This window comes from Gossypium hirsutum, chromosome D03 (assembly GCF_007990345.1).
Source record: "Gossypium hirsutum isolate 1008001.06 chromosome D03, Gossypium_hirsutum_v2.1, whole genome shotgun sequence".
Classification (NCBI taxonomy): Eukaryota; Viridiplantae; Streptophyta; class Magnoliopsida; order Malvales; family Malvaceae; genus Gossypium; species Gossypium hirsutum.
Genome location: NC_053439.1, coordinates 10,588,113 through 10,615,646, shown reverse-complemented (window position 1 = coordinate 10,615,646; position 27,534 = coordinate 10,588,113). Strand labels below are relative to the sequence as shown.

General features: G+C 31.8%; 1 protein-coding gene across 1 annotated transcript; it reads right to left on the bottom strand.

Moving 5' to 3' along the window:
- Positions 1 to 20,181: 20,181 nt before the first annotated feature.
- On the bottom strand, positions 20,182 to 22,881 carry LOC121215354 (beta-fructofuranosidase, insoluble isoenzyme CWINV1). The gene is made up of 7 exons (XM_041089739.1): positions 22,670 to 22,881; positions 22,518 to 22,526; positions 21,569 to 22,431; positions 21,333 to 21,491; positions 21,008 to 21,246; positions 20,823 to 20,913; positions 20,182 to 20,528 (listed from the first exon to the last, which is right to left on the bottom strand). The coding sequence occupies exons 1-7, from the start codon at positions 22,848 to 22,850 to the stop codon at positions 20,349 to 20,351; spliced, it is 1,722 nt and encodes a 573-aa protein (XP_040945673.1). The 5' UTR covers positions 22,851 to 22,881; the 3' UTR covers positions 20,182 to 20,348.
- Between the last annotated feature and the right edge of the window lie 4,653 nt (positions 22,882 to 27,534).

Below are 27,534 nucleotides of genomic sequence, written 5' to 3'. Positions count from 1 at the left end.
AACCATAGTCACAAGCTAGTGCATTTAAACATAATTCTTTTTGGAACTAACCACATGATAAACCATTTCACTAGAGATTACATAATTTAAATCTTATCACCCCTTTCTTGATCACACGCATATTTCCATTTAGACACTTACCATTTCAATGCATAACTTATAAGTTTAACGTGGCATAATCCAGCCACAACTTGGCCAAAGCCTAAGCATATACACCAAATATGTTAGCCAAATAAACATATAGCAAAAAAATATAAGCATGGATGAGCACAACATTTGTTAATGCATCAAACTTACCAACACGAGTTAATTCATAAACCATTCATGACATTACTTCATGCCAAATCATATACCCAATATACCATACACACATACTATGAAACTTTATTTTCCCATATGAGCTTAAACCATGACCAATAATGCACAAATATAAGCGTCATTTCTATTTCATCGTTTATCAATTATAATCGAACATATGACTAATTATACCCAAATAATTCATATATTTTCCAATTTTCCTCCTCCTCCTCCTCTCCATTCCACATCCTTAATGTGTATACCACACTTAAACCACATTATCCATACTTTCACTTTCCTGTATGTAAATTCAAGCTGTCTATCTGAGTCAGAGTGACTAATTTATTTATATCTCGAGCTACAGAACTCCAAATTAAGATCTGTTAATTTTCCCCAAAACTAGACTCATATATTTTTACCATAAAATTTTTAGAATTTTTAGCTTAGCCAATAAGTACATTTTATTCTTTAAAGTTTCCTCTATTTCACTGCTCGACAGTTCCGACCCCTCTTTACTAAAAATTAATTATCTCATTGTACAGAATTTGGATAATGTTCTCGTTTGTTTATTTTGAAAATAAACTCATTCAGTATTCTAAAAATATAAATTTTAGCTCATAATTATTTTTTTTACAATTTTTAATGATTTTTCAAATTCAGAACAGGGGATTTCGAAATCATTCTGGTCCTGTCTCACTAAAATTAAAATATATCATAATATAAAACTCTTTTACTTTCTCTGTCTCTTTTATGTGAAAATAGACTCATTAAGATTTAATTTCATATATTATTTAGCCTCTAATTCAATTTCCACCATTTTTGGTGATTTTTCAAATTCACACAACTACTGTTGTTCAAAACTGTTTTATTTCTAAATTTACTTTTTAATAGTTTCATTACTTCATATCATCTTACTCAAGGGTCGATTAAATATCAAACCCAATATTCATCACGTAATCTTATTCATATCACATGTAGTTTCACTTGTCCAATTTCCCTGATGAACACTTCGAAATATTAACCGTTACTCGGTAGAATCAGCACTTAGCAACCAACTTATATTCAGTGATACGGGGAATTAGCACATAGCAACCCCTTTCACAATCAAGGATACAGTGAAATCAACACTTAGCAACCCCTTAGGGAATCTGCACTTAGCAAACCCTTTTTGATCAGTGATCCAGGGAATATGCACTTAGCAACCCCTTACATTCAATGAATCCCGGTCTAATCCGAGTGTTCAATCAGGAACCTTATTTTACAACATTTTACCAACTTTTTCAAAATTAACCACATTTTTGTAATCTACATCAAATATTTATTCTATATTCAATCGTATCTCAACAATATATTAAATAAAATTAAAACAATGCATTATTCACATACAAACTTATTTAACACTCACATTATTCAATTTAGTCCAAAAATAATACTTTGGCAAAATTACATTTTTGCCCTTAAAATTTCACAAAATTACTATTTTACCCCTAGGCTCGTAAAATAATTTTTATTCAATTTCCTTGCATTTTAGGCCTAGCCGAACCATTTTCATAACTATGGCAGTCCACAATTTTCACTTATTCACACACTTACACACTTTTTTCAATCTTTTTACAAACTAGTCCTTTTATGCATTTTCACCGAAAATCACTTAGTAAAAGTTGTTTCTCTAACCATAAACATGCATAATCTACAATTAACCATCAAAATACACAAATTTATAACATGGGTCAAAACCTAGACCTTCATCATATCTCAAATAAATGGTAGAAATAAATAAATCATGTTACAAGGATTTCAAAAACGTGAAAATCATTAAAAACGGGGCTAGAATGGACTTACAATCGAGCTTGGAAGCTTGAAAAAACCCTAGCCATGGTTTCTCCATGAAAATTTCGGCCCCTAGCTTGAAGATGGACAAAAATTTACTTTTAATTTTTTTTTAATTCATTTTAATTACTAAATGACTAAAATACCCTTAATGAAAAACTTTGAAAACATGCCTAACCATGTCCATTTTTGTCCACCAACTTAACCAATGGTCTAATTACCATATAAGGATCTTCAATTTAAAATTTCATCACAATTGGACATTTCTAACATGGAGAACTCAAATTTTGCACTTTTTACAATTTAGTCCTTTTTACTAAATTGAGTGCTCAAACGTCAAAATTTTCAAACAAAATTTTCACAAAATTATTCGTCAAATTGTAAACCATAAAAATATAATAAGAATAAATTTTTTCTCGTTGGATTTGTGGTCTCGAAACCACTGTTCTGACTAGGCCGAAAATCGGGTTGTTACATAATCACTACACTAAAGACATTAGATCTCAATAATGTCCCATTCTCCCTAGTGGAGTAGATGAGTAATATTTCACATTCCCAAAGCCTCTACATGTTTCTCGAAACTCCTAGCCACTAATCTTGGTAAATGAATTCGTAAGGTTGTCTTCTGATGCGGCTTTGACTACATCCACTATCCCATCTACTACCGCCTCCGATATGATGTGATATTTTCTATCAATTTATTTTGTCTGTTTGTGGTTTTTGGTTTATTTGGTGTTAGTTATTGTCACACTGTTGTCACAATGTAATATGATAACTTTTTCATACTATGAATGACTTTGAGATCCGTAAGGAACTTTCGATGCCATATTGTTTCTTTTGTTGCTTTAGAAGTAGCTACATATTTGGCTTTCGTAGTGGAGTTGGTAGTGCAACTCTGTTTGACACTTCTCCAAACTATTGCTTCGTCACCTATAACAAAGCCATAATCAAATGTCAATTTCCTCGAATCCCAACACGTTTGGAAGTTGGAATCTGTATATCCTATAGGAGTTAGATCCCTTTTAGAATATACAAACATATAACCCTAATTCTCTGTAAATATTTGAGTATATGCTTAATTTTTGGCTAGTATCTTGAACCGATATTCGCCTAAGATCGCCTCACTAGTCCTACTGTGAAACAGATATCTAGACGTGTGTATAACATGACATACGTAAGACTTCATACTGTCAAGGTATAAGGAACATTCCTCATATCTCTCTTTCTTTTGTTGTCTATGTATGAAGCTTGTGATAAAGCTACCAGTTTTTTCTTTTGATCCCTTAGGATTCGAATACTTAGAACATAGTTAGCTTCTCCCAAGTCCTTCATGCTAAGTTGTGTTAACCATAATTTAACCGATGATAATGACCTCTTTCCTTATAGGTAGAATGTCATCGACATATAGAAATAGAAAAACCACACTTCAATCCATAATAAGTTTATGAACATAAGGTTCATCAACGTTTTGCTAAAATCCAAAAGTCTTGATCATTTGATCAAATCTTTAATCCCATTAGCGGGATGCTTGCTTAAATCCATATATAGACCTAAGTAGTTTGCAAACTTGGTAAGAGACCAACGAATGATGATAAAGAGTATATGTAAAAATTTAAAGAGGGAATAAGTTAACAAATATGGAATGCTAAAGCAGATAGATAAAATTGCATATGATAGTTATTTTTCTTGTTGTTTTTATTAGTAATCATAATATCGACTAATTTATAGGACTAACATGTTACATACGATGATTTTATTTTAATTTTTATTACCCATTTAGAAATTTTTTATTGTATTGATAATTTTTTATGGTAATTAATATTTTTTAATAATATAAATTATGTAAATATGTAATTACAATTTGTACTATTAAACATAACATAGATAACTAAGATGTAATTATAATTTATTAGCAAACACATCTAAGGAATTATAATTCTTTGTAATTACAAGAGAGTGTAATTACTATCCTAATATTTACATTTCATTCAATTACTCTGTGCTATCTAAATAGACCTATAATGTATGTGTTAATAAAGCAATTAACTATGCTTCATTTATTTGTATTGCATTGAATGTTAGGGGCTTATAAATAGAACCCTTTTGAGTGTAAAAAAAAAAGAGATACAGACTTAAATTAGAAAATGACATTTCTTTCTGTTGAAATGCAATACATCTGTGATGGTGGCGAAGACGAATCTCGGTATTCTGAAGATCGTATTACGAAGAAAGTGAGGTTTAATGAAGGATCTGGTGATGCAGGCATGAATATGACTATAGATCTAGATTAGCCTCCTACTGTATCTTGGAAGGAAAAATAATTGGGGGGAACTCATCCACCTCTGATGGATCTAATAGTGAGAGTGAAGCGGATTTCAAACTATTGGAAGGGGATGTGAAAAAATCTGTGGTAAATGGGGTTCCAACAATAGAATTTTCATACCATATTAAACAAATACTATTCAAAGAGATAGAGACAATAGTTGTTCTGAAGATTTTGGGAAGGAGCTTTGGCTATGCTACTCTCCATAACTTGATCAACAACCTATGGAGATTGGTCAAACCTTTCCATCTTATGGATATAGAAAACGAGTATTTTTTATTGAAGTTCCATGCCATTGAGGATTATAACCGGGTGTCGACTCGGGGTCCTTGGATAATCTATGGTCAATATTTGACTGTACAACCATGGACTAAGGATTTTAGCCCGTCACAATCATACCCAAGCATCGTGATGGCTTGGATAAGACTACCGGGTCTATCGTGGTTTATGTACAAAAGGAAATAATTGAGCCTATTGGGGGTATGATTAGAAAAGTGGCAAAACTGGATTATTAGACATATAGCGAAAATAGAGGCCGTTTTGCCCGAATGGTTGTGTTTGTCAACCTCGACAAACCGTTGATTTCTCAGGTAATGGTAAACGGTGAAGTACAAAATGTAGAATATGAAGCCCTCTCGATGATTTGTTTCTCCTATGGAAAATATTTGTTGGAAAAACGAGTTTGGAAAATGCAGCGAAAAATAAATTTAGGGAAAAACCAGAGTGTTAATTTTTTTCCAAAATAGGATCTTGGTGGTGATATCTAAAGTAATAAACACTTAATCAAAATTGTACCTCTTCGATTCATCTAGGATGAACAGTTTGACCGAGTAGTCTTCTCTGCTATCCTCAAGCTCAAGTTTGCTGAGTGCGGGCTCACTTCGAATAAAAAAAATTCACAAAAATTACTAGTGGGATAACTTTGCAATTTCTCTAAACATTTGAGTCAAGTTGTAAATAAAAAATATTTATAGAAATTTTCTGGAATAATCTCTTTAGAGAATTTTCTCTCTACAACTTTCTCTTGAATTCAAGTATGTGTAAATAATGACCCAAGGCTCTCTTTATATAGGGAGAATTTAGAGAGTTTAACTATGATTAAACTTAATCACTTTAATATTAAATTAATAAAATACTATTAAGATAATTATTAAATTAAATTTAATATTAAAATATTAAAATAATATTATTTAATTTTTGGAATAATTAATCTGAAATCAAATTCTTTGGTAAAGTCCCAGTAGAAGTGTAGCTTTTCCACAACTCAACCACCGATGACCAACCGTCGTAGACCACTAGAACGTCGCCATCGTAGCCTCCGGCACCGCTGTGTCCAGTGATGCAGGTGCGACACCCTTACGACACCTTAAGCCGGTTTGGTCCGGGTCAGTGATGACCTAACTGGTCTGGTCAGGCCATCGGTTGGACCGTCGACCCACTTTAACATACTGAGTTCGATAAGACCAATTTTTGTGTATTGGTCTTGATTTTGAGCTCCCGAGTCGAATTTACGATCTTAGGTCCAACTTTCAAGTTCAATTACCCATTGAGCCACTTTTCTAACTTGAAAAGTAACTTCCAAAAATATCTTATTAATGTTAATTAATTAGATTAATTTAATTTTACTTGATCAAAATTAATTTTTCCAAAAATCACCTAGATTTTCCAAATTATTTTTTCAAAAAAATTATTTAATCAAATTCTTTAGTTGAACAATTCATACGACTACCTAATTTAATTCCACATCGAATAAATAGACTTAATTAAATTATTCCCAAAGTCGTAAAATTTTCTTCTGATTCAAATGCAACTCGATCGAGATTTTGTTGAGCTAGCGAAGGGACCAATTCAATATATACAATTAGGCTTTAGTGATTGCAATTATGTCTAGAAGCATCGTTCCGATAATTCGGAATTACTTAATCATAGAGTCAGTCCACAAGAAGTACCATGATTGAAAAATCTTTATTGTATACTCTTTACGAAAGTAATTCATCCAACTACTTTGTCCAATGACCTCGTCATGTGTGTGTTACCCTCATATGATATCATTGATTCCTTTGAGTTAAATCCGTTCACTCAATACAATCCTATTTAAACTCATTGTTACCATTGTGTATTCTTAATTATTAATATTTTCACTGTAAGAAAATGACTGTGATAAATTGCTCATTCAAGAACATGTAACCCGTGGTCACATTCCATATTTATCAATCTACACAATGCCAATGAGAGGATATGATTTACTCTTTAATTGAGTTATGAATTCCACTATTACTAGTAAAGACATGCCATACACAAGTCATGTACCCAACATATCGACTATGGGCTCGATCATATTTAGAGCATAAGCCTCCACTTATATCAAAGCACATGAGTTGCATATGCATGGTCAGTGACTAACTCAGGATTTAGGTAAATCACACCATGAATGTCACAAGTGAATTAATTCACAAACGAATTCAGAATTAATTCATCTTATGGAGTCAACTGCTCTGATAACCAAGACTAGCCATTTCCCCAATTGGAATTGTAGACGATATAATAATCCTTCTCAGTATTTAAATCAAATGCTTACTTTGATTCTTTTACGGGATTAAGGACTCATTTAGATTATCTATTGAAGTAAGTTATCTTTCTCATTTAGATTATCTACTTAGCTTCAGTTTGAACTTTACACGATCAATGAGCTAATATTTTCTTGTCATAATTTTGCTATGCATGAAAAATATAAAAAGACATAAATACAAAAGACATAACAGTGAAATGTGAAATTAACTTTATTTATTTATTTATCGTTTAAATAAATAGAAAACAATTACATGTTTACTACAATATGGGCACATTTCCCAACAATATGGATACGTGAAGGAATTATGTCCATCAGTGGTTGTAGATCTGACCCAAGATAATGGGAAATATTCAGCATTAGTAAATCCAGGTGAGACCGGAATCGGAGTTGAGGGAGCAACTGGAATGGCGTACGGGCCGTAGATGATAGTGGAAAGAAAATCACGATATGAGGATAGAGGGATTCACAGGAAAAACATCAAGCAGAAAAATGGAACGCGGTAGGAGAAATTGGGGAAATGTTAAAGGAATCGGTGATAAATTTGATGGAAAAATGACTACTGAGGAGTTCAGTGGAAAAATAAAAGGGAATAGGGCTAGGTTTAATGAGAAGAAAAAAGAAGTGTGAGCCCTTGGCGTAAATACAGGCCGTAGGGGAAAAGAGGGATTTGGGTCTTATTTGGAGCCCGATAGTCAAGGCATAATGGGTAGCAATAAGGCAATAAACTTGGGTCATTTTTCCAGTGGGGCTTTAGCAAAAAAAAAAAAGGCAAAAGGCTTGTGTAGGAATTTGAGTTTGATAAAATTAATAAGGTAAGTGCAGGCACATTTAATGCCACCGCAAGTGATAATTTTTTAAATAATTGTGTAGGTTCGATTCAAGATGTTTTGACCACTAAACGCTAATTTTACGAAAGGAAGCTCAAGAGGCCGATTTACACAAGGGAGTTATGGAATTAAATTATTTAAATCTTTCAATTTTTCCAACTAAATCTTCTATAACTGTCACAAAATTTAAACTTACTTTTGAAGAAATGAGTGGTGCAAATAATTTATTGAATAAAACTGTCCTTGATTTGGAGAAGCACTCGGTGGTTATTTTCATAAAAAATTCTGACCTAAATAAAATCCCACTTTCGTGAATAAATGATAATACAGAAAGAAGTAAAGGTAATGTGGGTATTAAAAATCGTGAGGGATAAAGATACTTCTGTTCGCATTAGTCGCAAGCTTAACTGAACCATCAAAGATCGTGAGGACCATTTTAAACAAACTGGAATCGCTTGTGTATCCTTGATAGATTCGATGAGCTTTATAATTGAGCTAATTAATGCTCAATCTAGCAAGGAGGTTGATAGAGACTCAACCTCTGATAAAGAGGAGGATCTGGGGCCTCCTAAGCAGTAAGATTGTTTTTTTACTTCTTTAAATTAATTTTAATGGATTAATCTGTGTTTTCTTGGAATTGCCAAGGATGTGCCGACAAAAGATCTTCTCGTGTTTGAGAATACAGTAGGGAATATAAACCCGATATTGTTAGTCTCATTGAGACAAGAGTAAGTGGATACAAAGCATATCAAATCATTGCCAATTTGGGTTTTTAGAATTCACAGAGTAAAGGCTACTAGTTATTCGAGGGGTATCTAGCTTGGCTGGAAAGATGATATTTCAGTTGAGGTAATTCGTAATCACCCTTAATTTATTGTTGTTCAGATTTTAAAGAGAGATCAATCCTAAGCTATTAGTATTGTTTTTGTTTATGGGAGTCCTGACAAACAAAAAATGAGGAAAATTTGGGAGGGTCTTAGTATGGTTATACATCCTAGAGGAGTGCATTGGGCTGCTATCAGTGATTTTAATGCTTTACTTTCATCTAGAAATAAAAGAGGGGGTAAAAGAGATGGAATTGGATGTTCTCTTTTTGGAGATTTTCTTAATGTGAATAATTTGCAGGATTTAGGATTTAAGGGACCACAATTCACATGGTATTGAGGAGGAATATTTAAGAGGTTGGATAAAGCGATCAGAAATGATATTTGGATTAATACTTTCCCTAGTTGCTCAGTCACCTATCTTCCTAGGATCAACTCTGACCATAGACCATTGCTCTTTTCTTTCAATTCAGAAGTCAACTTACCTAAAGGACGACCCTTCAGATTCTTGATTGGTTAGGTGGAACACCCTAACTTTTCAAATTTTGTCAAAGAAAATTGGGTTTTCAAGGGTAATATGGCAGAGGCTATCCAGTAGTCTACTTAAAATATAAATGAGTGGAATAAATTTGTTTATAGTAATATTGGCACCCATAAGAGGTAGTTGATGAAGAAACTTGTGAAGATTCAAAAGGAAATGGATAGATCAGGTTCCAACGCCTTAAGCCAGTTTGAATTAAAAGTTAGGGAAAAGTCGGAAAATATTTTACACCATGACTAGCTGCTTTGGGAACAGAAAGCTCGTTGTGATTGGTTGCAGTTTAGGGACTGAAATACTAAATTAGTTCATTATAGCACGATTTAGAGAGGGAAACATAACTAGTTTTCTACCCTAAAAAATGATAGAGGTGAATGGATTTATGACGATGAGAAACTTCGATTTAAGGCTCTTGATTTTTTTCAGAATTTGTATAGTGGTCAACATGTTAACTTGCTAAAGCTCCCTACTAACTCTTTTCCTAATCTTTATTAAAGAGGTTCCAATGGAAGAAATTAAGGATATTCTTTTCGATATGGTGCCTTTGAAAGCCTAAGGAGTGATGGTTTTCATGCTCTCTTTTTCCAAAGTCAGTGGGATCAAATTAGGGGAGCCATATGTGATTGGTTCTAGAAAGTCTATTGAAAAGTGCTAAAAGTAATATATTATAATCTCATTCTTAATGCGTTTTTGGGTGATTATTCAATGTTAATTCTGAATTTTATGCTCTCAATCCTTTAAATTTAAGTTCTTATGCTCAATAGAGCATTTGGGAGCAAAAGGAGTGAAAATAAAAAAATAGGAGTAAACTACAAGAGCCACACGGATTGACCCATTCCACACAATTGTGTGTGCAAAAGGCCATGTCGATTGAGCGAATTTGCACACTAAACAGCAGAAAAACATGATTCTTAGGTTTTTCGGGCATTCTAAGACGTATATATGACAAAAATAAGAAGACAAGAGTGAGCTGTTATAGAATATTAAAAAAAACTCGAAAAACACCATTGAAACCGATTCTGATGTAGATTTCGGTCAAGATTGAAGATTCCCAGTTGATTTCTTAGGAGATTATCATGAGTTTCTTTATTCCTTTCGGTTATACTGTATTTAGGATGTTTTTATTCTCAAGTATGAACTAATTTTCTAAATACTTAGGGGAGATAATCCCTATGATGAATTATGTCATTTGATTTTTATTTTACCCAATAAATACTTAGATCTTATTCTCAATTATGTGTGCTTAATTCTTGATTTTATATTTCTAGATTATTGATCCATGTTTGATGTGCTTAAATCAGAGGAGGAATAGACTTTTTTTAAGAGTAGGTCTTACGTAATTGAGTGGAGTTGCATGCAATCCTAGAAATAGGACGACATAAATCTACCAGATTAGAGTCAAATCTAATAGGGGAATCCATAGCACGAGTTAATGCGATAATATGGGTTTTAATTAGAAAGAAATTTCAATTAATCAACCTAGTGTCAATTGTTCTTAATCTCAAAAGAGATATTATCATAATTTAGGAATTTCCACAAATCAAGATACTAAGTAAAGAAATTGCGTAATTTCGATTGATAGTGACAAATGAAATCTAGGTACATTTTTTTCCTAGGTATTGTTTCACTTTTTGATTGTTACTCAATTATTTTCAAGTTTTGTTATTTGTCATGTTCGTCAGTTAATTAATCTAGTTAATTTTAGTTTTTAATCAATCACTCGATTTATTTGGTTAAATAATATAAAGATAGAAATTGTTAGTACTTTTAGTCTTCATGGGAACAATATCTTTGCTCACCATAGCTATACAATTAATTGATAGGTGCACTTGCCATAGTAAAAACTTTAGTTAGTTTCATGACGCATCATCTTTCTTGGTCAATCTATAGAATAGGAACTTAAGAATACCTTGGACATTCCAGTCCTTAAGATTCCAAATCCTGAACATTTTGCACATTTTCGCCCTATTAGTTTTTGTTTGGTTCTTTATAAATTTGTCATGAAAGTTATTGCTAACTGTTTCAAAGTGATTTTCCTAAAATTATTGGACAGGAGCAAGCTGGTTTCATTGCTGGGAGGAATATCATGGATAACATCATTTTGGTTTAGGAAGTAATATATTCCTTGAGGAGTAAACACAAGATAAGAGATGGGTAACAATCAAGATAGACTTGGAGAAGACTTATCATAGAGTTTGTTGGGATTTTATTGAAGCATCAATTTGAGCGGTAGGTATTCCTGAATTCCTTAAGAAGGTTATTATGTCGACTACCACAAATACATCTATGTAGATATTGAGGAATGGAGTCCTGACTCAGAAATTCAATTTGACTAGGGGTATCAGACAAGGTTGTCCCTGATCACCTTATCTTTTTGTCCTGTGCATGGAATGTCTTGGTTAGTACATTCATACCTCAATGAATATAGATAAGTGGAAGTCCATTCGTCTATCTAAGACAAAACCTGCACTCTCACATTTGTTTTTTGTAGATGACCTGGTGATTTTTGACAAAGTTGACATGGAATAGTCGTCTTTAATCAGGGAGATTCTAGATAATTTATGTGGTTTCTTCGGACACTGGTTTAATGTGAATAAGACGACAATTTATTTTTCAAAAAGATTTGACGAAGACTATGTGAGGCTTTTATGTGATACTCTCAACTTCTGGAAGGTACATAATATGGAACCTTACCTAGGAGTTCCACTCTTTCACGAGAGAATCACCAACAGCTCTTTGAGATTTGTGATAGAAAGGTTAAAACTAGACTTCAGCAATGGGATGCAAGGAAGCTGTCTCTTGCTGGTAGATTCATGTTACCTCAATCAATTTTCCTCATAATGCCCAACAATTTTATGCAGACCATGAGGAACCCACAAGGTATATGTGAGGATATTGAACGTACTGTTAGACAGTTCATCTCGGGGAATGTTAAGGGCAATAGGAAGATGGCCCTTGTTAATTGTTAGTATGTTTGTTAATCCAAGACATCTAGAGGGTTGGGGATTCGACAATTGATATGTTAAAACTGGGGTATAACATTTTGACTAATGCTGATGCTTTATGGAACTGATTTCTCAAGTCTAAGAATATGGCGAGGGAAGGCTTACCCGCTAATATTAATGGAGGTAACTGTTTCTTTCTTTGGAGAGTTCTTTCGAAGATTTGGCCTCTCCTCTATGAGAATATTATCTAGTTAGTAGGTACTGGTAATACCATAAAGTTTTTGAAGGAAAATTGGATTCTTGGAATCGGACCTTTGTTAAATCATATCACATCCTGAAATAACCTTGATGAAGAATGTCTCATTCGGGACATGATAGCTGAAAAAGGCTCGTGGAATTTAGAACTATTCCGTGTCTGGTTGTCGAATGAGGTGTTAAATCGGATTGTTAGCATTCCTCCCCCTAGTACATATGTTGGAGTGGATAAAGTTACTTAGATGGGCACTTCAACCAACTCTTTCACTATCAAAAGTACGTATAAGATGATCAAAGAAAGCTCATGGAACTTGAAAGATGAAATTTGAAATGTTTATCAAGAGCCTTAGAGGGTTCGTATGCTCTTTTAGTTAGCTTTCAAACAGCGATTACTTACGCAAGTGAAGAGATTAAAGCGTGGTATTGCAAAAGGTGACCATTGTATGATCTGTGGAGTAGCTTTCGAGGAAGTTATCCATGCCACCAGAGATTGTAGGGTAGCAAAAGAGGTTTGGTCGCAGATTGTTCCGGTAGAAAAGCAAACCTAGTTTTTTTATCGAGAATTTATAGGAGTAACTCTTATCTAATTTGCATAATAACCGGAGCTTCACTTTTGGGGAGGTCGCTTGGCCAACTCTTTTTGGACTTTTCATGTGGCGCATTTGGAAAAGTAAGAATCTTTTTATTTTTCAGCGACTAGCATGAAGTGTAGAGGAGATCATCAAAACATCATACAACTGGGCAAAATAGTATGTATCCCTTTCTATAAGAAACCCTATTGCGAGACAAAAGACGAGAGTAGAATCAAGTTTGATAGATGGATGTCTGAGACTAAGATCTGATGGTTCAATAAAAATAGATTCAAGCTATGCTGTTGTCGGGGGGGTCTTAAGAAATTACCATGGGGATTGGATTATTGGCTTTTGTCGGCAGTTGGGGAAATGATGAATTCTTGATGCTAAGTTATGGGGTATTTTGGATGGTCTGTCACTACTGTAGGAAAAACAAGGAAAAGAAGTGTGGATTCAAACAGACAGCTTGGAGGCTATTAAAGCTATCCAAATTTTGAAGTCAGCGTCTTCGAATTCGACGATAATCAGGCGCATACACCACTTTCTGAAAAACGTCGAAAGATGGGCAATTCAGTATATCTCTAAAGAAGATAACGAAGAAGCTGATCGAATGGCTAAAATAGCCTTTAATAGGGGAGAAGGGTTGCATTTGTTTACAAAAAACCCTTTTATATTAGTTTAAATTGGTTGTATTTGTTTTTTTTTCACCAAAAAAAAAGAGATACCGGGAAAACAAAAAGTCTCTTTGCTTTCATCTATTGTTTGCTTTTTAATGTTCCTTTTATTTGATAATTTTGTAATATGTTATCAACATGATTTTCTCAATAATAATTCGTCTTGTTGAAGGTAGAATAGTTCAATCGTGCAACATCTTTGTTGAAAAAGCAACTCTAAGGTAAAAGTACATGTTTCTTGTAAAAACATAAAATTAATATTTGGTTGTTACTTGTCCTTATTCTACATATTTTCATTTATTTTTTTTGGATGATTAATTAAAGGTTCCAATTATTTTTTATGTGAATATCATAAATATAATTGAAATACATGCTTAATAATTTCTCATCTTTATGTTTTAATTTCATGTAACCTACACATCATTAATATGATATTAACAATGTTGGTAATTAAAGTATACACTATTAAAGCAATTAATCAAATGGTTTAAAAAAGATTAATTAATTAAATATATACTAATAGAATGCGAGTAACCTAACAAATTTGATAACATTATATAATGAATTCATTACATTTGTAATCTTTTTTTGAATAAAAAAAGTTATCTAATAGTACCCATTCATGAAATCTTATATAAATAAAAAAATGATATATTTGCTACTTTAGATTTTTTTTTTACTATCGATTCATTTTATAACCTAATGGTCATCATTGTATCAAACCTTGTAAAACTTGAATTTGATTGCCCTTGATATATCGAGCAAGAATTGTTTGTTATGGGTGTTAGATGTCGAAATCCACCTAGACACTGAAGGTTTTGGGAATGCAAGCTTCTGAGGCATCTAATAGGATAAAGCTTAAGATATGATTTTCCTCCGTCATCATCTTCATAAAGATTTAAAAAATAATATTTAACTATAAAAGATCCAGTTGAATTGCGGAATAGTCTAAAAGAAAGATACGACCATCGAAAAACGACAATTCTATAAAAAAAATGGTTATGATTGGATGCGCTTGAGATTGCAAGATTATTAAATAGTGGGTATGATTTTGCAATTTTTAAAATGATTCTCAATTAAAATTATGTGGAGAAAAAACTAAATGATGAGAACTTATTGGAGAAAACTTTCTAAACTTTTCACGCATATAATGTGCTCATGTATCAACAATATCATACAAGGGTTTTAAGAAATACTCCGAATAATCTCATGCCTTTTGGTGGTTGAGCAAAATAATGAGCTATTAATGAAAAATTATTATGAAAGTATTCCTATTGGTTCTACTTAACTCCCATAAGTGAATGCAACAATACATAATAATAATAGAAATGAAAGAAATTATGGTCACAGTCGTGACCATGGTCATGGTTATGGATGTGGTCAAGGACATTATAATTACTGCTATTATGGTGGTAACAATTATTATTACCACCAAAAGAAAAATAAAAGAGAAAAGAAATAAAAAAAAGATGATGATACAATCAATCCTTCAAAAGACACTAAAAGTTTGTGCCATCGATGTGGTATGAGTGGGCATTGGTCTCGTGCCTATCGTACGCCTAAACATTTTGTAAAGCATTTTCAAGCCTCTATATGAAAAGGAAATGGAAGCATATTGAAACAAATTTGGCTTGCCAAAATGATAATGTACAAGCTACTTTTTCTTAGAATGATGATTTTAAAGACCTTGCTAATATAACACATCTTGATATAGATGATTTATTTGAGGCTAGAAATCGAGAATTTTAAAAATATATAGTTAATGTCATATTTCTCTGATGATTTTATAGTTCTTTTTATTCATGTTTGTGTTACTTTAGTATGCTTCTAGCATGTTTTGTTATTTTTTTAGTATTTACAATATCTCTTATTATATGTTTTCTTTAGTTGAAGAATATGAATTTCCTTAGTTGAATCAAAGATTAAGAATGAAGACACATGTCTCGTAGACATTGCCACCAAACATACTATACTTAAAGATAGAAAATATTTTCTCATTTGATTGGAAATGACAAAAATTTCAACACCATATATGGTAGTGCAAAACCCATTGAAGGCTCCGGAAAAGCTACAATATTATTACCCCAAGGGACAAATTTTATTGTAGATGATGCACTAGTTTTATCAAAGTCTCAAAGAAATTTATCAAGCTTTAAAGATATTCGTCAAAATGGATATCATATCGAGACTACAAATGAGAAAAATATTGAGCATATGTAGATCACAAAAGTTGTATTTGAAAAGAAATGTGTTTTAGAAAATTTATTTGCCTTGTCTTCAAGATTGTACTATATGATTATTAGTACAATTGATACACATGTTTTAGTAAACCAAAAGTTTACAGATCCAAATATATTTACTATTTGACATGACCAGTTAGACTATCCTAGGTTGTCGACAATGCAAAAAATAATTGAGAATTCACATGGTCATCTATTGAAAAAATAGAAGATTCTTTAATTTAATGAGTTCTCATGTGTTGCTTGTTTCCAAGAAAAATTCATTACGAGAGCATCACCAGTTAAGATTGGGATAGAACCCCTTGCATTTTTGGAATGTATTCAAGGTGATATATACAAGCTCATTCACCCACCATGTAGACCATTTAGATGTATCTACAAAACGGTCTCGTGTGTGCTTATTGTCAACTCGTAACCTAAAGTTGTCAAGATTACTTGCGCAAGTAATTAAATTCAGGGCACAATATTCAAATTATGCAATTAAGATAATTTGTTTTGATAATGTTGGTGAGTTTAGATTTCAAGCTTTCAATGACTATTGTATTATATTGGAATAACAATTGAATGTCTTGTTGCTCATGTTCATAAACAAAATGATTTAGTAAAATCATTTATTAAATGCCTCCTATTAATTGCTAGACTGTTACTAATGGGAACAAAGCTTCTTGTTTCAACATAGGGATGTGTTGTTTTATATACTGTAGCACTTACACGCATTATGTCAACAAGTTATCATAAATACTCCCCATTACAATTGGCTTTTGGTTAGGAGTAAAATATTTCTCATGTTGGAATTTTTTGTTGTGCGATATATATTCTAATTGGTCCACTACAACGAACAAAAATGGGTCCTCAAAAATGGTTGGGAGTATATGTTAGGTACGAATCTCCTTCTATAATTATCTTGAACCAATGACGCGGAATTTCTTTGTAGCATGATTTGTTGATTGTTATTTTGATGAAACAATGTTCTCAACATTACTGGAAGAAAATAAACAGCTGGTAAAAGAAATTCCATGGGATGATCAATTATTATCTCATTTAGATCCTCAAACAAAAAAATGTGAAGAGAAGTTGAAAGATGTTAAGTGGCATTGTCATCAAGAGAAGTTCAAGACATGGTGTACTCTTTTCCTTTAACCAAGGTTTTGTCCCATTGAGTTTTCCTACTAAAGATTTTTAATGAGGCAACTTGCAATAGAAGATTGTGTACTTTTTTTTCTTCATCAGGTTTTTATCCCACATATTTTTTTTCCTAATAAAGGTTTTAATGAGCTACATTTTTCTTTAATGGACATCTAAGGGGAGTGTTACAAATCTATGAATGTAGATGTCCATACTTTAACCCTTTTTTTTTATTTATGAGATAAAACCTCCATTTATTTATGAAAATAAATATGCAATATATTTGTTAATGAAGCACATAAGTAAGCTTCATTTATTTGTATTGCATTAAATGATACGAGAAAGTTCTCTTTTGCTTTCATCTATTGTTTACTTTTTAGTGCTTTCACCTATATTTTATGCTTAAAGTTTTATTCAAACAATAACTCTATTGTAAAATTAGTAGAATTTTTTCTATCTAATATTTGTGATTTACATTCTAATTATTGTTAACGTGTAATTATCACAACTTCTACTTTATTTCAGTTTTTTAACTAACAATTCTAAATTAAATAATATAGTTATTTTTAAATGTAAATTTAATAATACGATGAAAAAAAAGGTATCCATATCAGTTTTAAATTTTTTTTCCATATTATGCTTTTATATATATACACATATATTAATTTTTTAAATTTTACATATCTTGCAATTGATTTTACACATTTAATTTTAATAAACAAATAAATTGATTAAAAATGAATTAAGTATTAATAGTTAAATTTGGGTTTTACCCCAACTTCAATCGTGGCATATAGTTTTAAAGACGGTTGGGAAAAGATTAGATATTTAAGATTAATTATTTATTAATGTTAGTTATTTTATTATAAAACTTCATAAAAAAAATGGGAATTTTAGAATCCAAACAAAATTTTACTTTATTAATAAAAGATGACATAAGATAAAAAATATATTTTATACTTGTAAATTACCTCTAAATATTGCTTATGTAAATTTAAAACCAAAATAACAATTTGCAAATAATAAAATTGAATATGAATTTGGAAATTTTTTTTATTAAAAATGCAACGTATGAATTGTTTATTAATCAACTTTATATTATATTTCTAATTATTATTATTTTTACAAAATTCATATAAAATAGAAATTTAAATTAATTAGTTCATTTATAAAAGTTTCTAAAGAAAAAGAAACAAGTTGATTTCACACACACTTTTCTCAATTCAGTAACTCATCATTAATTAGAATAATATTTTATCTCTTTTTATAACCATTATTATTCCAAAATCTTTTCTTTAATGCTCTATAATTTTAACTTATTATTGCTAACAAGTTCCATTTTCCCCGGTAATTTTCTCATATATTATTTGATTGAATATATTTATAGGACACTTGTCAATCTCTACACTGTGCTTGTGTGGAATCTACTAAATATTATTTCATAAGCTAATTTTCAATGTATTTATTTAGATTATAATTTAAAATTTTTATTTTAAAAATTAATAATATTTTTTTAAATCTTTGGACATGAGTTACAATTACAAGTTTATTAAATTCAGAAGATGCTGGAACTTGAAATGTTCTCATGCGAAGGTAAATATAATTCTAAATTGACTAATGACATCAATCATTTTCCTATTCAATCGCCTATCATTTCTTCACTAATGACTAAAGAATATATATTAAAGTGAGTTAATTGCACTATACATCCCTAAATTGATCCCTTTAACCTTAAAATATTCTAATTCCTTCCATTATTGGAACCCTTAATTTAACCATGAAATGACACTTAAACCCTTATGTCATATGATTTAAAACGAAAATAAAAAAATACTATCGCATAACTTTTAAAATTAAAAACTAAAAATAAAGTAAAAAAAAGAAGAAGAAGAGAGAGTGAATGATAGTTTCTGTAAAAGTTTCAAAAATATCAAAATCAAGTTTTTTTTAAAATATAATATTCGTTTTTACAATATTTTTTCTTTAAAATTTTCATTTTAAATTATATCATATAAGATGTGGTGTCTCAATTAACAGTTAAATTAACAATTTTAATAATAAAAAGACCTTATAAATATTACATCGATAATTAAATAATATAATTAAAATATTTTACAATTTTAGATTAATTATTCATTTTAGATTAAATATCTTGAAAAAAATGAGAACCAACAACAACAAAAAAAGAGTAGAAAATCAAGAAAAGAAAAAGAAATGATAATAATATAATATAAAGTTGTGCAGCAAGACAATGTGAGGCATTTAAAAAAAAAAGAATAAGAAAAGAACTTTTTAGAATTTTGTCAAAATTTAAAATTATTTTCACAAAATTATATTTTTAAAAATATTTTTATAATTTCAAAAAATAAATAAATGATGAATATTTTTACATTTGTTTTTAGAATTTTTTGATAATTTCTTAAATTTTTTTGATTTACTGTTAAAAATCTAATAGCACCAAAAATGATATTTTAGTTAAAGTTTAGGGACTGAATAGCTATTAAGCCAATGAGTTAATGTGTCATGTCATCGGTCCGTTAGTGATTTTGTAACTTCTAATAGATGGATGTCCAAAATGAAAATTTAGTAATAATTGAGTGAGCAGTGTTATAATTTACTCAAATATATTTGAGAAATAGTAACTTAACGGCCTACATTGATGTTTCCTTAATAAGTTAATAGACGAGTAACTTAAAAAATCAATTTCTAATAATTAAGTGATTAAATTATAATTTTTCATAATTAGGTGACCAAGTTGAGTGATTATAGGTTTAAATTATTAATGTATAAATATTTTTATTTCTTAGATGGGTCCTTGAAAAGGTTAATTAGCCCTCATTTGAAGAAGATGGATTAGGATTAATTTGTTATTTTTATGATTTAAGAATCTTTGGAGGGCCTAGTTTGAATTGAATAATTTAAATTGACATGAATAACCCGACAAAAATTTGTTTGGCAATTGAATAATCGACCAATACATCTGAATTAAGGCTTTTTTTAATGTTGCATTATGTTTTTCTTTTTTTTTTTGAAAGGTCCATTATGGTAAAATATGTAAATTACACCTCATAAATATAAAAAAATAATATGTAATCGTTTATTTTTTTTTAAATTTATTTCATGTTGGTTTTTGTTTCATAAACATACTCAAAACAATGATTGTAAAGAAAAAAGAAAAGCATATAGAATTGAAGTAAAAATGATTTGGGTTAACATGAATGAGTTTCTGCATATGAAATTATTGTAATAATAAATCCATAAAAAAGTGATAGATGGGTAGTCTCAGATAAAATCATCCTCTCTATAAGTTTCTGGAACCAAGAAATTCAATTGATTATGGCTTTCTTCATGCTCCAAGCGTTCAACTTTGAAATCTCCACGGCTTCACTTCCATTGTTGAAAACATACAGGTGGGCTGCGTTATTAATTGCCAATGTGGGATAAACTCTAGCTGACATACATGCTTTGCCACCCCCACCAAAGCTCTCCACTATTGAATGATCAATCTGTAAAAAAAAAAAAAAAGTGATTTGATTTTCTAAAACTGATCCCATTTTCCAAACCCGGAAAGTTTGGGGTTCTGCAAAAGTCCAATCCCTTTTTTCAACAATGGTGTCCCCAAGTTTTCCACTTGATGATGATAGGGGGCCTAGTGCCATATTTGTCATACCTCTTTCACCATAGCCGTATACATATTTGTTAAATGAAACAGACATGAACAAGTGTAATTACGGATAGAGTACAAAGTGCTCAAGTACTTTAGTGTTTGCTATATACATAAGTAATATAAATGAACTCACCAAACTCCTCAATGACAAGCTTTGATGAAGAGGGTCCACATCCAAGAAAGCCCCATAGGTGGTCTTGTCATTGGCTTGGTTTAGGGAGGATCTGTCGACACAAAAACAGAGAAGTTGAGGTTTTGGCAAGCATGGGTGCAATTTGAAAAGGTTTGAAAATGGTTGAGTGTGTAGGTGGGACCGACCTGCTTTGGTCACTGCACATGAGCACCACGTATTTGTTTTGGCCTTTGAATATTCTAAAGAAGACCGCCGTGTTCTCAGTTAAGCCTTTTGAAGCTAAAACTAGCAACCCAAATGGACCAACACCGCCTTTCACTGATGCACCCTTTTGGCTGCATAGTAGCTGTGGGTTGGTCCAGCTTGGGTTTAACACTTCAGCTTTCTCAAAGTCAGATATCTTGAATGAAATGTCAACATCTGCCTGTATCAACACGAAATTCAAAGAGTATTAAACATTGGGTTTGTGGAGGAAATTTACATGTTGACTTTAGCATTTATATCTTTTACCTGTGAAGCAGTAACCCCAGAAACTTCAACAACCGATCCTCCCTTGAGCAATCTGCTGGGTAAGCTTACGTGGTTTGTACGTAGCTTTTGTATTTCTACTACCGGCCACTGTATCAATTGTTTTCCAGATTTATCCAGCCAAACTTGCCTAGGAATTGCCTGCAAAGTCAACGTCTCATCACATCTTATACAAGATTTATCAGCAAATCAAGTTAAAGAAAAAAAAAAAAACTTACGTGAACTCCCGCCCATCCTTTCTTGATATCATCAGCGACGCTGGATGATTCGTTCAACCAACCGCATAAGATTCTCCTGTTTTTGATACTGTCTAAGAATGTCTTGGAAGCATAATATTTTCCATAATCATATCTCAAGCCTGAATCATTCTCTACGGATCCCTTGTCTGGTATATAGATGTCCTTCAAGCTATCATATGAGCCAATAGTGTAAAGATCATGCTTTGTGTCATCTAAGCTGATCTTAAGGACATGCTTGACATATGGACCATTAAGAGAAGTGTCGACACCGTTTTTGCCACTGACAGGAACGGGGTAAAAGTCAGGGCATTCCCACATCCCGGTGTCTTTAGCTGAATGCAAAGGCATAGGGGCTTGGACCCAATTCACAAAGTCTTTGCTTTTGTAAAGGATGGCTAAGCCCTGGCGGTCAATCTTGCTTCCAATGATTACCCTCCATTTCTTGTCAGGGCCTAACCAAGCAGTGGTGGGATCTCTGAAAGAACTTGCATTAATCTGGTTTTGGGCAGTGGGTTGCATCAAAGGGTTCTTTGGTGACTTCACCCATTCTCTGAGGTAAGGATCGGATAGATTCTTGGGGACGGCAAGATTCTGGACTTGGCTGTTTTTGGTGTCAATTCCGGTGTAAAGCATGGCTGGTTTGCCCCCGGGGAGGATTGTGGATGAACCGGACCAACAACCATTAATATCAGATGGTTGGGAGGGAAAGATAGCTGGCTCATGAGGGGTCCAATTCACAAGATCTTTTGATGTAGAGTGAGCCCAGACAATGTTGCCCCACACTGCACCTTTTGGATTGTATTGGTAGAATAGATGATAAAGTCCCTTGTAAACCATAACCCCTGTAAAAAATTAGCAGAGCAGTAATTTAGGCATTTTTAATATATTATCTAAAAATATCATATGAATCTAGGAATAAGGCACTAACCATTAGGATCTGTTCATCAAGAGGCAGCCATTTCCAAATGACATGGAACCGGAAGACACAAAGTTAGACATACAATTTATAAAAAAAAAAGAAAAAAAAAAGAAGACAAAACTTGAACATGATATAATAAAGTTAGACATGTATGTATATACCATTTATCCAGTTCTTGGGAGGTTGAAAATGAAAGCCAGTTCTGTAAGGTTGATCTGTAGATGCGGCAGATTGAACAGTTTGAAGGTTTCTGTAAACATGATGTGAAGCTTCAAGTTCCACAATCCCATGGCTAAGAAAGAGAGCAAAGAACAAAAACAACCCAACACAAGAGTTAGCCATGTTGTACAAAAGTGGATGAGAACTAAAGCCTTCAATTATCAAAGGTATATTTATAGAAGGAGAAAATGCATAATTTGGATAAGTTTTAATATTTTTTTAATATAATAAAAGAAAGAAAATTCAAAGCTTCCATCAAAAAGGTTTGTTGGGAGAAATAAGAAAGAAGTTGCTGACATTTCCACACTATATTTCATGTGGAAATAAGAAAAAGGACATCAAGTTGTGACTAATATTATTGTGGAAATTTATTTCCGTTTAATATTCTCATTCTACACTACTCACTGTTTCATCGGTTGACTATATGATTCAAAGATTGCATCCATATTTTGATAAAAAATCAATTACATTATCAATTTGTGTAAGTCTAAACTCTAAACCAATGGTGGGAGATTTAGTTCAATCTTTGGTCTTGGTCAGCTGAGAAAAATACCAATGCCAAAACCCCACATTTCAAATCTTCCTACAATAAGAGGTGCATACCTTAAAGTATTGAGACAAGTTTATTCTATTACAAGATTTACAAATCTAACTCAATTGTAAATATAAAATATTTTCGTTCACCCATATCGTGACACTAACTCACGATTCATGACAACACCATGATAAATAATTGTAGTACATTTTGTATTATTAATCTGGTTTACTCACAATTTAATCTATTTTTTAAATTTTAATATTGTAAATATTTCATGTATTATTATGATTAATTAGTTTCAAGCTATACTATATATTCATTATTTATTGGACGTTATTTTTAAAAATTTTACGGATAGAATTTCTAAAAAAGATTTATATAGAGAAGAATAGCACTCCCTATTATTTTCATTTTATTTCTTACATTAACTTAACCCCAAATAAGAAAAGAATTCCAATCTAAAAAGTAAATATAGAATTGAAGTATAAAACTATGTTAATGTTTGTTTAATTTCAGCTTTTTTGGTTGCATAAAATTCTATGGGATAAGGCTATTTATTTCTCGTGATTGTGTATGAAATAAATGCCACTTGCCTTGGTGCCTGGGTATTCCACGTGATAAATAACATCGACAACCCATCAACTTTCCAATTAACATAAATACTTTTTATATTTGTCTTTCTTTCTTTTCTTAAATTTGATATCTTTGCCTTGGTGCATGGAAAACACGACTGCATAATTTTTAATTGGGCTTGAGTTTCCCGTAATTTCATATTTTAAACTAAAATTATATTCTTTGGATTTCAAACAGTTATGTTATTTTATAATCTCACATTTTCAAGTAGTATTAAGATATCAAAATACAGGCTAATTCCAAAATCTAAATCCAATTTGAAATTTTGGATAAATTTACTTTCTCAATTCAGTTTTGTCGCTGAAATCTGTAATTTAAAAGTTTCTCCATTTTTTTTGCATGTTGTTTTCTCTCCTTTTTTCTTGAGTCTTTGTTTCTCGTTTATAGAGAAATGGTCACTGTGTAAGTTTTTTTTTTCTTGGGGTTTTTATTGTTTTCTAGAGTTTTTAGGGATGAAATGGGCAATTTGTAAGTTTTTTTTTCTCAAATCACAAATCAACGAGTCATGGAGGCGACTATTGAGAATGGCCCTTGGACTGTTATGGCGTACTACTTGATTCTTCGAAAATGGGAGGTTGAAAAGGTGATTCAGGAGATTGATTTCTCTAAGGTTAATATTTGGGTACAACTACACGCTCTTCCCTTAGAAATGTTGACTATGGGCAATGCTAATACTTTTAAAAGTAAAATTAGTTCGGTTATTAAGATTGACTCTGATAATATGTGGGAAAAAAAGGTTAGGTAGAAGTTTTCTTTGTTTCAAGGTTGAGTTGAATGTGAATGATCCATTGGTGCTTGGGTTTTTGGTTCCAAGAGATGGGATGGCAAAGGTTTGGCGACTATAAAGTATGATATTGTTTATTTTTGCTTTGATTGCGAAAGGTTGGGACATATTCAAAAGTTTTGTGAAGATGACAAGGATAAAAATAGAGAGGAAGGTCATGTAAGGACGTTTGGTCCTTAGTTGAAAATGACTCCACTAAAGGGAGACAACTTTTCTAGTATTAGGGTTAGTAGGGAGAGTGGAAGGGTGGGTAATATTGGTGAGGATTGGGAGGATATGATGGGTAATAAGGATAGTAAGGATGGTTTGATGGGGTAATTAGGTTTAGGGGAGGGAAGTGAGATTCAAAGAAGGGTTTTGTTTAGGGATAAAAACAAATAGGAGAGTATAGGTATGTGGGGGTAAAAGGAGGATGAGTAGTGATGAATTCATGGGTTTTAGGGGTAAGTTTGGGACAAGTATGTCTAGTAACTATATTGATGGGTTGAAGGATGGGGGGTAGGTTGTAGGAAAGGAAAGTGGTGGATTGGATAGTATCTTAACCAAGGGGAGTGTGATGGTTATTAATGTCTATGACATTTATGTTCAGGAGATAAGTATTGATATTGCTTTTTGTGTAAAGGAGAAATTTCTATGGAAACATACAGTTGTGGAAGGAGTGGGTGTGCAAAATGGTAAAGAATATCATGTGGAACTACCTTCAGATGATTCTTGTAAGGAAATGGGAATTAAAGAAAATTATGAGGTTCTTTGAGGGGAAGAGATAAGAGTGGCTGATGAAGTGTTAGCTAAGGGGCTTTGGGAGACATATTTGAAGAGAGATGTTTCTAAAATAGTGGGTAATGAGGAGTTGCCTTTGAAGAAATTGAGAAAAATTGAAGCTAGAAATTGGGTTAACTATGAAGATAATAAAGAAAATTGTGGGGCTATAATTAAGTCAGAGTTTACTAGGGGAATTGAGGATGGTAGTATGGTTTGCAAACATGTAAAAAGGGTTAAAAAGAAAGGGAATATTAGGAGAAACAAGCTTAAAATGCTAAATTCTAATATTTGGTTGTGGGAGATCGTTGTTACAATGCATTTTGATGGTTTTAGTGAGTGTCTTTAATAGTCACTAGGGAGTTATGAAGCTCTTATCTTGGAATTATCAAGGGATGACGTCGCCCTTGGTAGTTTAGAGCTTAAAGGAGATGTGTAGGAAGTATGATCCCTATTTTATTTTTCTGATGGAGACAAAAAATAAGAAGTTAGAAGAGGTTAGGAAACAATGTCATATAAAGAATGTTGAATATGTTAATCTTGTGTGTTTGAGTGGTGGATTGGTTGTGTGGTGGTAGAGAGATTTTCTGGTCAAGTGCTTGGGAATGGATAAAATTTTGATAAATATGTGGATAGAGAACAAGGGTATGGGTTTAGAGTGCTTTGGATTTATGGGCCAACTGATTTTGGAGAAATGAGTGTTGTTTGGAGGCTAATAGAAGAGCAATCTCATGGTATTATGGGTCCTTGGATATGTGTGGGTGACTTCAATGATATACTATATCATCATGAAAAAAGGTAGAAAAATTAGGGATGATAAGAATATTAGGTGTTTTAGGGAGATGATGAAGAGGTTTAATTTTTTTTATTTGGGGTATAAAGGATTAAGATTTTCCTAGTTTAATAAAGGGGATGATGGGATTATTAAAGAAAGAATTGACAGTCATTTATTGAACTTACAATGGATCGAGAGTTTTCCTAGTTCTTTAGTTCAAAATTTACCTATGGTTGGGCCTAATCACTCCCTTATCCTGGTTGATATTGAAGTTAGGGATAAAAGGAGTCCTAAATTGTTTACATTAGATATTGTTTATGTAACAGCCTGATTTTCAGTAGTGACGGGACAGTGGTTCGAGCCACAAATTTTCGTCGTGTAGACTCGTAAATATTGTTTTTAGAGTATTTATGATGTCATTAGAGTCGTATTAATATTTGGTTCGGAAATATTAACGTTTTGATAGTTAATTAAATAAAAGGATTAAATTGAAAAAGGTGAAAAAGTTAGTAATTAGTTCAATTAAATGATTAAATAGCTTATTAACTACATGAGGAGGGACAAATATAACAATTAGTCCCTAACGGATAGTGTTGGACTACAAAAAGGAATTAAAATGATAAATTAATGTGATTTTAACGGCAAAATTGTGATTAGGTTAAAATTAAAATAAAACAAATAGAATTAATTAGTGTTCTTCATTTTTCTTCTTGTTAACCGAATGTCTATGGTTTTCTAAGCTAGGAAGATCGGCCAAACCAATCTCCTTGCATGTGAGTGATTCTCTTAATCGTTTCTTGTAATTTTTATGTTTTTGAAATCGTTACAACTAGGTCCAACTATCCCGTACCTTCATTTTTTATTCTGTTAAAAATTTTGGAAGTTTCCATTGTTGAATATTAGTTTTTTTTATGAATATCATGTATTTTTAGTTTTGATTTTTTTGTTTGATGATTTTGTAAAGAGATTTTTGTTAAATTTTGATTTAGGATTAAATTGTGAAAATGTAAAAATATTAGGGTTTGATAGTGAATTTAATAATTATTAGGGACTTTTTAGGGCCTAGTATATTTAGATGGAATATTTATTTGAGAAAAATGGTCAATTTGATGAATTTCGAGTTAATGGACTAAATTGCAGAAATTGTAAAAGTTTTGGGTAATCATGTAAATTCAAAAAATGAAAGGGTATTAATTGTAAAATGGATTGTAATGTGAAATGTAAACTTGTAACGACCCAATGGTCACGGGTGTCGAAAAATGCATTTTCGAGACTCCGTTTCTAAAAATTAGACTCGTAAAATATTTACGAAGTTAGT